The sequence below is a fragment of the Eurytemora carolleeae genome, unplaced genomic scaffold (assembly GCF_000591075.1).
Source record: "Eurytemora carolleeae unplaced genomic scaffold, Eaff_2.0 scaffold70, whole genome shotgun sequence".
In the NCBI taxonomy this organism is placed as follows: Eukaryota; Metazoa; Arthropoda; class Copepoda; order Calanoida; family Temoridae; genus Eurytemora; species Eurytemora carolleeae.
Window position 1 is genome coordinate 132,312 of NW_019396054.1, and position 13,792 is coordinate 146,103.

The 13,792-nt window shown below is 32.7% G+C and overlaps 2 protein-coding genes across 2 annotated transcripts in view; one reads left to right on the top strand and one right to left on the bottom strand.

The window, feature by feature from the left end:
• Positions 1-423: 423 nt before the first annotated feature.
• Positions 424-8,519, bottom strand: LOC111706345 (phospholipid scramblase 2). The gene is made up of 9 exons (XM_023479197.1): positions 8,318-8,519; positions 6,816-6,881; positions 6,503-6,527; positions 6,045-6,096; positions 4,075-4,152; positions 3,867-3,927; positions 3,766-3,806; positions 1,623-1,721; positions 424-1,365 (listed from the first exon to the last, which is right to left on the bottom strand). The coding sequence occupies exons 1-9, from the start codon at positions 8,394-8,396 to the stop codon at positions 1,294-1,296; spliced, it is 573 nt and encodes a 190-aa protein (XP_023334965.1). The 5' UTR covers positions 8,397-8,519; the 3' UTR covers positions 424-1,293.
• Positions 8,520-9,492: 973 nt separating this feature from the next.
• Positions 9,493-13,792, top strand: part of LOC111706351 (uncharacterized) — a 26,195-nt gene continuing 21,895 nt past the window's right edge. Inside the window, exon 1 of the mRNA XM_023479224.1 lies at positions 9,493-9,618. Coding sequence (XP_023334992.1) covers positions 9,597-9,618 — 22 coding nt within the window. The 5' untranslated portion in view covers positions 9,493-9,596. The remainder of the gene's footprint in view (positions 9,619-13,792) is intronic.

A 13,792-nucleotide genomic window follows, 5' to 3' on the forward strand; every position in this document is an offset into this window, starting at 1 on the left:
ATTAGATTTTTTTATATTTCCATCAATTATTAGACCACACTTTGGAAAGCATAGTTGCCTTGAGTCTAAAACTGAAGAATGCGCGAAATTTAAGTTATAGCTTAAAAGTTCTGCAAAATAATGAGTTGCTACTTAAATATTAAACTTTCTCAATATAACCCTGAAGGGAAATTTAAATTTCCCGGGAAAAATCTGAACCAATCAGAAAAAATTCCAGTTACAACTGTTTTTTTGGTTTACATGCGAACATTGATTAATCTAAAACGTCAAATTTATTCAATCAAGGTTTTCAACTTTTCACTTTTAAATATAACTTAAAGTTGAATGCCGCTCTCTCAACTGAATGATGATTGATTGATAGACTAATTTGGAAAATGCGGGATTTCAAGATTTTAACCCTGGGTTTAAATTTTAACTCGTCGATTTTGGCTAGTTAAATATTTAAACCCAGTTTTAAATTCAGGTTTAAATTCAGGTTTAAATCAAGTCAGAAGTGGCATTCAAGCTGAAACCTAAAATTTGAGCCGGAACTTTTCGTTCTTTGTCACTTAATTCCTATATTTAAAAGGGCAAAAAAAAGGTTCGTTTTAAAGGTTCAAAGTTTTCAGAGACTCAACAAGAAATTAAAATGTTTTCAAAATTGCGTGCTAGAAAAGTTAGCTTTTCTTAAATTATGCAAAATATTTTCTCTGATCAAGGATAAATAAATGCTCATTTACTTTAGAAAACTTGTTTTGGTTGATAAACCGGAGAAAACTTGTTTTGGTTGATAAACCAGAGAAAACTTATTTTGGTTGATAAACCAGAGAAAACTTGATTTGGTTGATAAACCAGAGAAAACTTGTTTTGGTTGATAAACCAGAGAAAACTTGTTTTGGTGATAAACCAGAGAAAACTGGTTTTGGATAAAAAAAAACCAGAGAAAAAATGGCATAATGTAATAAATTCAAACTTATAAATTATAAAATTTGCGATGTATCTCATGACTTATATTTTGGCGAAATACTGTTAGCATAAAAAACCCTAAATTTCTCAAAATGGACCTTTAATGTTTCAAGGGAGAGAATGGCTAGTCATGGTAGTTGAACTGAAAGTACAATATTGTAGAGAAAACCTGTAGGATTCATTTGATACCAGTAAGACATTTTTACACTGTGCGGTTAAAGAAACGAACGTTCCGTTATTACATTTTTTAACAGTTGAAACTGACTGTTAACGAAACGGCTAGAAAAAGTTTAAACGGGCTAAGCCCTATGTCCAGCAAGTTTATGATAAAGGTCGTGAACACTAGCATTATTCTCCTCCCTTCTTCTCGAAGTACATGTAGTTTACCAGAATTGTAGCTCCCAGGATTCCCATTTTAGTCTAATCAAATATTTTATTTTAGAAAGATTAATTGGCAGAAATGATTTTAAGAGTATTGTTGATGTAAGCAGAAAGCTGCCTGTCTTGAACAAAAAGGTTATAGAAGAGACAGTAAACGTCATAAATGCAAAAGTTATGCTGCAGCAGAAACAAAAAAGGAAAACTGTGTCGACAAATCCCTTTTTTTAAAATATTTAAAAATTGACCTTGAAATCTGAACTTTATATTGACTTTAAAATCACAAACATTTGATTGACCTTTGAATCTGATGCAACAGGGAATTCAATTGTAAAATTATCAGCTTCTGTGAAGGTTTCCTTCCCACAACCAGACCATTTCTTACGGATCTCTCCAATCTTGAATAATAGGAAAATGTCGGATTTAAATTTTGTGTTTAATGCTCTAATGGTATAGAGTTACTGCCACAAACTCTGATTTTATAAGCCCTAAATCTTTTCAATCCAATGTCGTAGACCTTGGGTATTCAAGCTCATGACTTATGCTATAGCAAATATGAAAGGTTTACAACATCAGCTTCCAACTCATGACTTATGCTATAGCAAATATTAAAGGTTTACAATATCAGCTTCCAACTCATGACTTATGCTATAGCAAATATGAAAGGTTTACAACATCAGCTTCCAACTCATGACCTATGCTATAGCAAATATGAAAGGTTTACAACATCAGCTTCCAACTCATGACTTATGCTATAGCAAATATTAAAGGTTTACAATATCAGCTTCCAACTCATGACTTATGCTATAGCAAATATTAAAGGTTTACAATATCAGCTTCCAAAATTATAATTTTTGAGTTTGTGACTAAGACTCATGACACGACAGCATTTACATTTTTTTTAAAATAAACATTTGGAACATTTCCCAAGATACCCAGGCATTTGGGAAATTTCCCAGATACCCAGGCATTCGGGAATTTCCCCAAACTTCTATAGGTATTTGAGGGTGGTATATTTTTAAGATTTTGGAAATTTCTCAAATGACTGGATACTTGAGAAATTTCCCAAAAACCCAGGCATTTGAGAAATTTCCCAGATACCCAGGCATTTGGGAAATTTTCCAGATACCCAGGCATTTGGGAAATCTTGGGATTTGGGTATCTTGGAAATTTCCAGTCATTTGAGAAATTTCCAAAATCTGAAAAATATACCACCCTCAAATATCTGTAAGTATTTGGGAAATATCCCAGATACCCAGGCTTTTGGGAAAGTCCCCAAATTCCTATAGTTATTTGAGGGTGGTTTATTTTTAATATTTTGGAAATTTCTGAAATGACTGGATATTTGGGGAACTTCCCGAAAACCCAGGCATTTGAGAAAATTTCCCAGATACCCAGATATTTGGTAAATTTCCCAGATACCCAGGCATTTGGGAAATTCCACAAATGTCTGGGTATTTGGAAATTTCCAGTCATTTGAGAAATTTCCAAAATCTTAAAAATATACCACCCTTAAATAGGTATTTGGGCCAGGCATTTGGGAAATTCCCCAAATTCCTCTAAGTATTTGAGGGTGGTTTATTTTTAAGATTTTGGAAATTTTTCAAATGACTGGACATTTGGGGAGTTTCCCAAAAACCTAGGTATTTGGGAAATTCCTAAAATATCTGGGTATTTGGGGAATTCCCCAAATGCCTGGGTATCTTGGAAATTTCCAGGCATTTGGGAAATTTCCCAGATACCCAGGCATTTGGGAAATTCTCCAAATTCCTATAGGTATTTGAGGGTGGTATATTTTAAAGATTTTGGAAACTTCTCAAATGACTGGATATGTCTCCAAAAAACCTAGGCATTTGGGAAATTGCCCAAATATCTGGACATTTGGGAAATTCCTCAAATGTCTGGGAAATTCTTATTTTTGACATTTTTGATAATTGTTGTCACTCCCTCCTAGTCCTAAGACTCAATTCCTTGCACTGAAATTTTTTTTTTAAATGTGTTCTGGCGTTTTTGGTCATTTTGGAGCTTTCTACATACATAAAAGTTTTAGCTTCGGTTTCTTTAACAGAGGGGTTTCTAAGGCGAAAATATTGAAAAAACATTTCAAGGTAGAAGATGCAATTTAATGCACTTTTTATCTACGACTAACGGACCAAATGTTATATATTTTTTACAGGGTTTCCCCACAAAGGACAAGATTGCATTACATAACTCTTTAAATACTATGCAATCATAAAATATATAAATTATACTATAATCTTAACACTTTGACTATTTAAACGTTTACTATTTAATTTATCAAAACTTGAAATGTTCCGAAGGCTATATAAGGATTGGAAGATTTTAGTTTGAGGCAAGTATGTTCTGTGTCTCTACATAGTCGTCTATAAAAATCTTAATCTTTGTAAAAAAAAAATTTAATTAATAATGCTGAATTTTAACCTGATTTAGGTCGGGTGTTAAAATGCTGAAAATTCTGTCACCTAAACATTAAAAATCAATAATCATTAAATAAACAAAGAAAATACTTTTAAGAGACTTACTGCAGCATCTTATAACGCAGACCTCCCCGTGTATTCTCATTAGAACCTCCCCTCCTCCATCCTAAAGAAATATATCTCATTACAAAAAAATGTTGGGACATTTTCAAACCATTTCTTCATTGTATTGATATAATCGCCGCACCAGCTACTGAAGTAGAATTAAAATAGAACAATTTAACTGTGGGGAAGATTTTTATTAATTTCCAACCTTGAGCGCAATTTTGTTGTTGAAAAATGCCCATTCTTGCTCCACGCTGTACAGTTTTTCCCCAGCCGGGTCAAACATCTAAACAAACGGTACAGTACAGTACAATACAGTACAGTACAGTAGAGTACAGTACAGTGACGGATTCCTGTACGTTTATGAACTGTATCCTCTCCAGTAGCTCCAGCTCCCTGCACCCCATGAGCAGCATGACATCCAGCAGCACCTCCTCAAGTCAGCATCATTGAAAAACTGACTCTCCAGTGGGAGGCTGCGTGTTAAACAGCTCCTGGCTATCAATGCCTCCCCGTCTTAATTTTCATGAATATGTTTTAAAAAACGATATTTTCTATATTTTTAACTTGAGACAAATATATACATTTGATTTGATTTGATTTGACAGTACAGTACAGTACAGTACAGTACAGTACAGTACAGTACAGTACAGTACAGTACAGTAAAGTACAGTACAGTACAGTACAGTACAGTACAGTACAGTACAGTACAGTACAGTACAGTACAGTACAGTACAGTACAGTACAATACAATACAGTACAGTACAGTACAGTACAGTACGGTACGTTACAGTACAATACAATACAGTACAGTACAGTACAGTACAGTACGGTACGTTACAGTACGGTGCGTTACATTAAATTACAGTAAAATGCGAGACAGTAAATTGATGTACGGTACAGTACAGTGCAGTAATTTACGGTTCAGTACAGCGATGTACAGTACAGTACAGTGATGTACTGTACAGTACAGTGAGGTACGGTACATTACCAGGGGTCCATATAATTCCATCTGATCAATCTTAAATGTTGATTGATTGGTATTAGGGGCAGAAATAAATCATGTTGTTATTGTAAACAATTGTAGTATAATGTCAAGTTGTAGAAAAAATTCCATACTGCAGAATGTTTACTGCAAGGGAGTGTTTCTTTTTCTGTATATTATAATTTATCTCTTATATTAAATCATAATATTTACTTCTTTTAACACCCTAAATGCAGTACACATTTCTGAAGTGTAGTACACAATGACACATAAAGTGTACTTCCATGTCCCTAAATGTGCTTTCAACCCCGATCCCATTTGGGATCAGAAATGGAATTATATGGACCCTTGTAATAACAGTACATTGAGGTACGGTGGAATACAGTGAGGTACGGTATAGTACAGTGAGAAATTAGATACAGTGCAGTGAGGTACGGTACAGTACAGTGAGGTACGGTATAGTACAGTGAGAAATAGTGCAGTGAGGTACGGTACAATACAGTGAGGTACGTCATAGTAAAGTGAGAAATTAGATACAGTGCAGTGAGGTACGGTACAGTACAGTGAGGTACGGTATAGTACAGTGAGAAATTAGATACAGTGCAGTGAGGTACGGTACAATACAGTGAGGTACGTCATAGTAAAGTGAGAAATTAGATACAGTGCAGTGAGGTACGGTACAGTACAGTGAGGTACGTTATAGTACAGTGAGGTTAGGTACAGTACAGTGAGGTTCGGTAAAGTACAGTGAGGTACGTTATAGTACGGTGAGGTTAGGTACAGTACAGTGAGGTATGGTACAGTACAGTGAGGTACGTTATAGTACAGTGAGGTACGGTATAGTACAGTGAGGTTAGGTACATTACAGTGAGGTACGGTTCAGTACAGTGAGGTACGTTATATTACAGCGAGGTACGGTACAGTACAACAGTGATGTATGGTACAGTACAGTGAGGTACAGTACAGTACAGTAAGGTACGGTACAGTACAGTGAGGTTAGGTACAGTACAGTGAGGTACGGTACAGTAAAAAAGGTACGTATAACTTTGGAAAGAAAACGTTGCCGAATATGAATTATAGGCTTAAATACGTAAAGTAAATAAAATTAGAGCCACCTAAATTGATTTTCTGTCATAAAATATTGTAAACAGAACTTGAATTATTTTTCAAAAATACAATTTTATTTTTTATACCTCTAATTCCTGCATACAGCAAAACCAACAGCAATCATCACATTTCAAAGGTCTAAATTTTACAAACCATAAAAACATTTTGAATTTCCAATTTTGGAAAGGTTTAAAAATTTTATGAAACTTAGTTCACAATTAAGATAAAATTGGGAAGCAAAATATTTCTTTATTTAACTCAGCTTTTTCATAAATATCTTTACATGCCATGATATTAATTTTAACAATCCTTATTCGAAAAAAAAATTGGCTTACTGTTAAAAATGTTGGGGTTAGGAAACTCTTGACAAAATATTCCGGTAAGCTCCTGAGAGTTTTGTATCTGCGTGAAAACTGTGTCAAATAAAAATGCATTGTATTAATTGACTTCAATCAATTTTAATTGTTCCTGTGAAATTATCTTTGGACTGATAAACATCGAATAAAAACATAAAAAAAAACGAAAAGATTTAATTAATATTTACCTTTCTATATGCATGACAAGATTTCCTAAAAAGTAAATATGATATTTTTTACAAAGATAAAATGGAAAAACAAAACAGTCAATTTTAGCCTTTAAAAGTCATGATTTTAACCGTCTTTAATCGTTGAATAAGGTTTTTTTTCAGTTTGACCCCAAAAGATGTGTACTGTGTGTACGCAATATTAACGTGTGATTTTTTGAATCTATGTTGGTCTTTCCTTCAGTAATATAAAGTAAAGTTTCATAAAAGATTCTAAGAAAAATAAAATCAGAAGTTATGAATTCATATTTATAAAAATCTGAAATATCTATTCCTGTATTGTCCACAATGCTCATCTCAAAAGGTCGTGTGTTCAGAAAGCAGTTTCTGATCAAACAATCTAAAATTTTAAAATTTAATGATGAACCAAACCTCATATTTATATTGATGTTAGTTCCACATTTTATTGAAAATATATCTTGGGCTGGATTGACCCTCGTCAGTTCTTGAGTTTGTTTCTGTAATAATCAGATTCAATACAAACTGTATATCACGGGCAGCCGTAGTACATTTGAATTTCCGAGTCTGGTCAACCGTTCCGGTCCCATTTTGTACTGTACCTAGCTCTATGGACAAGACTATAGCCGGTGCAACAAGGTTGACGCGGTCAAACTTTATGCTTCATATAAGTTCAATTTACTTTTACTAAAGGGCTTCAGAGGTGCGTGATATCAATAAAAAATTAAATTCTAAAAAATTATTCAGTGAGAAATTGGATCTTTGCCACAAATTCTAATTTTCTAATCGGGTTGAAAAGATAATAGAAATAAATAAAAATACAGAATCATTTTCTTTACTGAATTAAACCCAAAATTTTGCGATTATAAGTTTTAGTTTAAACTCTGTAGACTGCAAGTTAGATCTTTTTATCAATTCTGTATTCGTATTTCACAGGATTACCCTCATAGAACTTATTGCAAAGGTCATTATCTAGGTCCAATGTGAACTAGACAGAAGGAGAAAATCAAATTCATTCGACAATACTAATACAATATTTTAAGATTTAGATTTGATTTTAAGTATTAGAAAATAAAATTTATTTAATTACATGTAAGACATTCAAACACTTCTTCTCGAAAGCTCTTCAATAGAGGAGTTATGGTTGCAACATGCAAAAAAAACTTGAAAAATAACAAAACTTATAAAGATGTTGAGATGTATTACACCAGCTCAAATGAAACCTCAATGTATCGAACTAAAAAAGAAGATTTTTTTTACATTTACCAATACTATTTAATGTATACGCTGAAACAAATGTTGTCAATTTGGCTAATCAAAACTATATGATCGCCACAGGCAACTTGGACGGGAATTTGCGATTTTTTTCTGCAAATATCCAAAAAAAAGACAGTAAAAAAGGGGTAGCAGAGCCACTTATTCAATTTTCGGTTTTTAAAGGACTTTTCATAAAAGGTTGGATAAATTTTCACATTGTACTCGAAAATCCTAGGAGCAGCCACCCCTCCCTTGCCCACGTAATTCTAAGCGATCCTTTGTATAAAAGAGGAGAGCGTCTGATTAAAAATTCATCTAGGTTTCTTAGACCGTCTTTAATTCTGACAATTATCTTTATTGCCTTCTTTTCCGCAAGTCACTTTTGTAGAGAAACCAAAATTTAAAATAACGGATTTTCAAAAAAAAAACCATTGTTATAAGTCTATAATTCGCTTAAATATATTTTAAGAAGGTTCATTTGTAAATTGGACTCTATAAATGGAGGGTGACTTTGAATTACATTTACATATAATGTTTTCTGGTTACTATCGTAGAATATACCTGAACTTTCTGTTGCCACAAATATTTGCTCCATTCGAGGGTTGAATATCCTGCGATTTACAGAAAATTTGATTTGCATTGAATCTATTGTTTTGGTTCTAACTTGGATCTAACTCTTGATTTTCCCATGGTCTTGTCTTGTCAAAATTTTGAAGAGGTTTACGAATATTTTTAAGTACCTATGTCAGGTTTTAAACTTGTGTACCGAAGGAGGGTTAGGTTAAGCCCCCCCCCCCAGATGCCCCCTTCCACAGCCCACAGTGGTGAGCCATTGGATTTTTAGTATATCTGGCGGAGATTGGGTTATGATGATAAATTTTAATTTCAAAATTATACTTTTTATGAAAATTAATAAATTTATTCGATTTAAAAGTTTTTTTGGCACACACACTTCCACCCAATATCAGAACAATCCATTTAATATTTTACTGAAATTGTCCGATCCTGAATATTTTACTAAAATTGTCCGATCCTGAATATTTTACTAAAATTGTCCGATCCTGAATATTTTACTAAAATTGTCCGATCCTGAATATTTTACTAAAATTGTCCGATCCTGAATTTTGAATTCCCAGACATGCCTCCATCATGTCTACTTCCTGTTTGATAAAAACCATATCTATTCGTCAATAATTCTTTTTTTTAATAAATTGAGTCTTTGCCACAAACTGAAATTTTACAATACTTTTAAATTATGCTACTAGAGGATGTAAACCTTTGATATTTCTACCTTATATTATTTTATCTACCAAAATCCCAGAGTTTGAAATATATCATCTAGGGTCTGACATTGGGTTGCAAAGTGTAGGGATTAAAGAATCAGAGTTTGTGGCAAAGACTCAATTCTTTTAGATAGTGTAAATTACCACAAACTCAAATTTTCTATTCCCTATATTATATATGTAACTAGATGGTGTAAACCTTTTCAAACTTAGATTATTTTAACTACCAAAATTCACAGTATGACATATCTAAGTACGTTCTACAAAATTGGGTTGCAAGGATGTAAGGGTTAGAAAATCTAAGTTTGTGGCAAAAATTCCAGATAATTTAAGAAATGTAAATAAACTGATAATATTTGATATTATAATCTTTGATTTCGATTTAGAAAGATTCGTAGTTACGCCATCAGGTTTGAAATATATAGGGAGTAGAAAAGTAGAGTTTGTGACAATGAATCCTAGATAAATTAGAATAGATTGTTCATGTCGTCTTCACCATACCGGAGGGTTACAGTTGAAATTGAAAATAGCAATTTAGCTATGGACTAGCTACTGACATGCAGTACATTGGATATAAAGGTTTGCGGCAAGTATATTTGTACTCTGTACAAATTTATGGGGGTTTGTTTACAAATATTGCAGACATACTAGTTAAAAGTTGAATTTCAAAGGATAAGAACGAAGATTAGTTGCTGCTTGCTACCAATATGTGAGTGATAATGATGACAATCAGACTCCCCTTAAACACAAAGAACACATTAAAGTTGGAAGACCTTTCAAACTATTAAATCTCTTGGGATGATAGCAATACTTTGGCGAATTCTATGTGTCAATTAATCAACATGTGGACAGTGAAAATCTCGGTATGATTACCATTTTATTTTATACAATTTCTGGGCCGACCGCTGCAGCTAGGACAGGCTTGGGGGCCCCCTCCCCATCAGGCCTTTCCCCCTCCTATCAATTTTGTACATGCTTTCAGAATAATTATTTGTTATTTATTTTTTATTATTTTAGAGTTAGGTTAGGTGAAGAAAATTTCTGGGTAGGGGGCCAGGCGCTGGGGCCCCATACCAATAATAACAATGTACAAAATTAATAGAAGAGGGGGGGCCCGGGGAGAGGGGGGGAAGGGTTGGTCAAAAAATCGTTCTCTAGGAAATTACCCATTTTCAATTTGTTTGAACCGTTTTTTGTTTATCTTTTTTAACCTAATTTTGTTTTATTTTAGGATCTCTCTTCAAGTTGTCTTGAATGAAATATAAGATTTACTTTTTTGTATTCCTAATTTTTTCAATTTTGTTGGCTCATTAATAAAGAGATTTTTTAAACTTTACTTTCATTTACACAAATTTTAAACGATTTTTAATGGCGAATTTCAGGGCGACAGTCTACTATAAAGGCTGGGGGGTCTGAATCTATGAATAGCCTGGGGGGGAGCGTCCCACGCCACTCCCATTAAAAAAAGGCCTTAGAGAATAGGTATAGAATTAAAATGCATAATCATAGACCAATTTTTCAACGCCAGCTCATTAAAAAAATTGACAGATAATTCTAATAGTTGGGCTCTAGGGAAGGTTGAAAAAAAGCCAAAAAAAAAGGTAAAATTGTATTTTTTTAAACAGATATCCAATTGTGACACATGTGTCTAAATCCAATTTTAAAAATATAATTTTTAGATCTGTAGCTTTAGTCACAAAAAAGTTAAGGGCCATTTTAGATTTTTTTTACACAGACCGGACTTTTTACCGCCCTGTACCCTACCCTATGCATTAAAAAAAAATTGACAGAAAAATCCTTTAGATTAACTATTCATTTAAAGTCACAAAATGTGACGATAATAGTGACAAAAATGAGAGTGCTAGGACAAAAAAAAACCATAGGGCCGGCCAGGCCTGTTTAGGGTTAAAAGCTAAAAAGTTAATGGGTGAGGCCTAATTTTAATAAACTTCTTTAAATAAATTAGTAAAAAAAATACTCTACAGATTGACCCCGAGAAGTAAAACGTATTCAATGACCTCTTCAAATGACAAGTTCATGATGTACAAAGGGTTGTACAATTTTTAGCTTTACAGTCTGCATGAACAATCTATTCTAATTTATCTAGGCAATGAATCTTTATTTTGATACATTTAATGCATACACAAATGAAAGATTGCATTTGAAGCAACATCTTTTTTTTCTTTGCTTAAGTGTCGTGCTTTTTATTAAAGAATTTATTCCTATATTATCTAGAGCAGAGAATCCGATTTTAGCATTTTGTTGAAATACTCCCCCTCCACCAACTCCACCCCCTCCAACTCCAACACCTCTGTCTTCTCCAACACCACCAGGCAACGGTGAATCCATTTTTCTCTAAATAGGATTATTCTATTTTATATTTATTCTATTTTATATTTATTCTATTTTATATTTGTGTGATCAAACTATTTTTGATTAAAGTAAAGGCAGTGGCTGAGGTTTAAAGGGACCGATCACTAAAGGGACCGATCACTTATTTGGGTAATTTCATAGTAAACTAAATAACCTATCAGCTGTTAATTGGTATTAGTCTTACTGCATCTGCATGACCGGAGGAAAAGCCGATTTTTCGTTCAGAATTCGAGCGCAAAGGAACGGTCCCTTTGTCTGAAACACTATACTAGACGTTTTTCAGCAACAAACAGCCCAAAAAATTGTAATGTATCATATTTCAATACCATTATGTGTTAGCTATTATATACTAAAATATGAAAACTTTAATATTTGAGTTAGCGATGAATTTACGTTTTTCGTATTAAACGTATAAAATGTAAATACAAAGACGACGTTCTCTACGACAATCAATTAATCATTCCGCAATTTTGGTTCGTAGATTCAACTCTGAGTTCAAAGTAAATAAAATATACTTGCAATGATGCATTTGTGAGTAATCCGAAATAGTTTATATTTAAAACATTCGGAGCGTAATAGGAGAACCGATTTGCGCATTTTTACTGACTGAACGAAAACTTATTTTCAAAATTCAAACAACGACAATATCTTTTACATTAGTGATCAGATAAAGATTTCAAGGGTAACAGGCATTGCCATCTTAGCATGAAATACATATTAATTAATAGGGAAAATTATCTCTAGAGAGTCAAGCCATAGATAAAGATAGATTGCGCATAGGACGACATTTTTCATCTTGAAAGATATAAATGAACAGAGATGTTTTAAAGATATTCCTATTATATAGATTAACTAGGTTGATTGTGAACATTGGCTGTTCTTATGTTATTGAGAACTTGTGGTGTAGATGAGTTCTGTAGAGAGAAATTTAAGTTAGTTTAGTCCTTCTTCAATTCTCGTCAATATGATATATTGCCCAGTGAAATAATTTGATATTCTCAAAATAGAATTCACTCCTGCGTTGTTAATAATTATGAAATTCATTAAAACACCAAACCACCCCGCTTATCATTGAAGTACACTTTGACCCCTAGAAGTATGAGTTCGCGGACTGTACAATTCTTGGTGATTTTGCGTACATAAGCTATCTATGTTTATTTATTTATCTATGAGTCAAGCTGTCATTAAGACAAAAATAATGCTCGAGTCTTGTGATATGAGTATGGCTTCTTTGAGTTGAGTATCATGGTTTAAGACCCAGTAAATTGGCTCGAAAAAAACAATTCGACCTTATCTTTCAACGGTAAATGGTTGAGACTACGGAATTCACGCTCAACTCTAGGTTTTCAAATGTTTGATTGAAAAAATAGCTAATTGTTTATTTTACAACAAAGTCGAATGCAAATATAACAATTGTAATAAAAATATTTCTTATGATTTAAATGTACTTTAAATAGATTTAACTTTAATTTAACAGTTTTTAAAAACTAAAGAATTATAAACTATGAACAGCATTTGTTATGTTTTAATGTCGTCTTTCTGTTTTTATCATTTCTGGGTCCATTGTATCAATATTCAATATTAAAGTATATATATACAGGGTGAGTCAAAAACAAAGTGTGATTTGCGGCGCCTGGTGAAAAATTGTACCTTTTTTAGTGCAACTCTCATGTATGGTGTTTTTTCAATATTTTTTGAAAATTTGTAGTTTTATATGGTACTTCAATTGCCTAAAAAAAATCCGCGAACATTTTTTTCTATAGAAAAAATCAAAAGTTCAGAAAAACAAAAATGTGTAAATATACTATTTCTATCGATATCTAAAATTTTAAAAATATTGAATCACAGAATCTCAAAAAATTTGCAAAATTTTTATTATAAACTTTGCAATTTTCAGTCTGGTATAATTTTTACAAAAAAATTGTTTTTCAATAGTTTTAAAGGTTTCAACTGAACAGCGTATATTTGATACTTTAGAATATACTAAGAAGAAAGGAACTAGCGAATTTAAATAGTTTTTCCTTAAAAATTAGACCAGAACTAAAAATTGCGAATTTTCCCATTACAATTTTGCGAATTTTCTGTGATTCTGTAATTCAATCTTTATAAAATCACACTTTTTCGACTCACCATGTATAAACTTTAAAGTGTCTCAATGTCTTGGTCTGAATTAAATTAGTTTTAAATTAGTTTTAATTTTAATTTTAATACTTGTTTCTTCAATTTAGTTTTCAAGAAGAGAAAGGCAAAATTCTCATAGATTTTTGCAGGAGACTGGAAAGCTTGCAACCTTAGATCACCGTGTGCAAAGTTTTTCTACTAAAATATTTAAAGTTTAATCTTTAGCAGCTTACAATGTTTTCCAGTTGGGGGGGGGGGG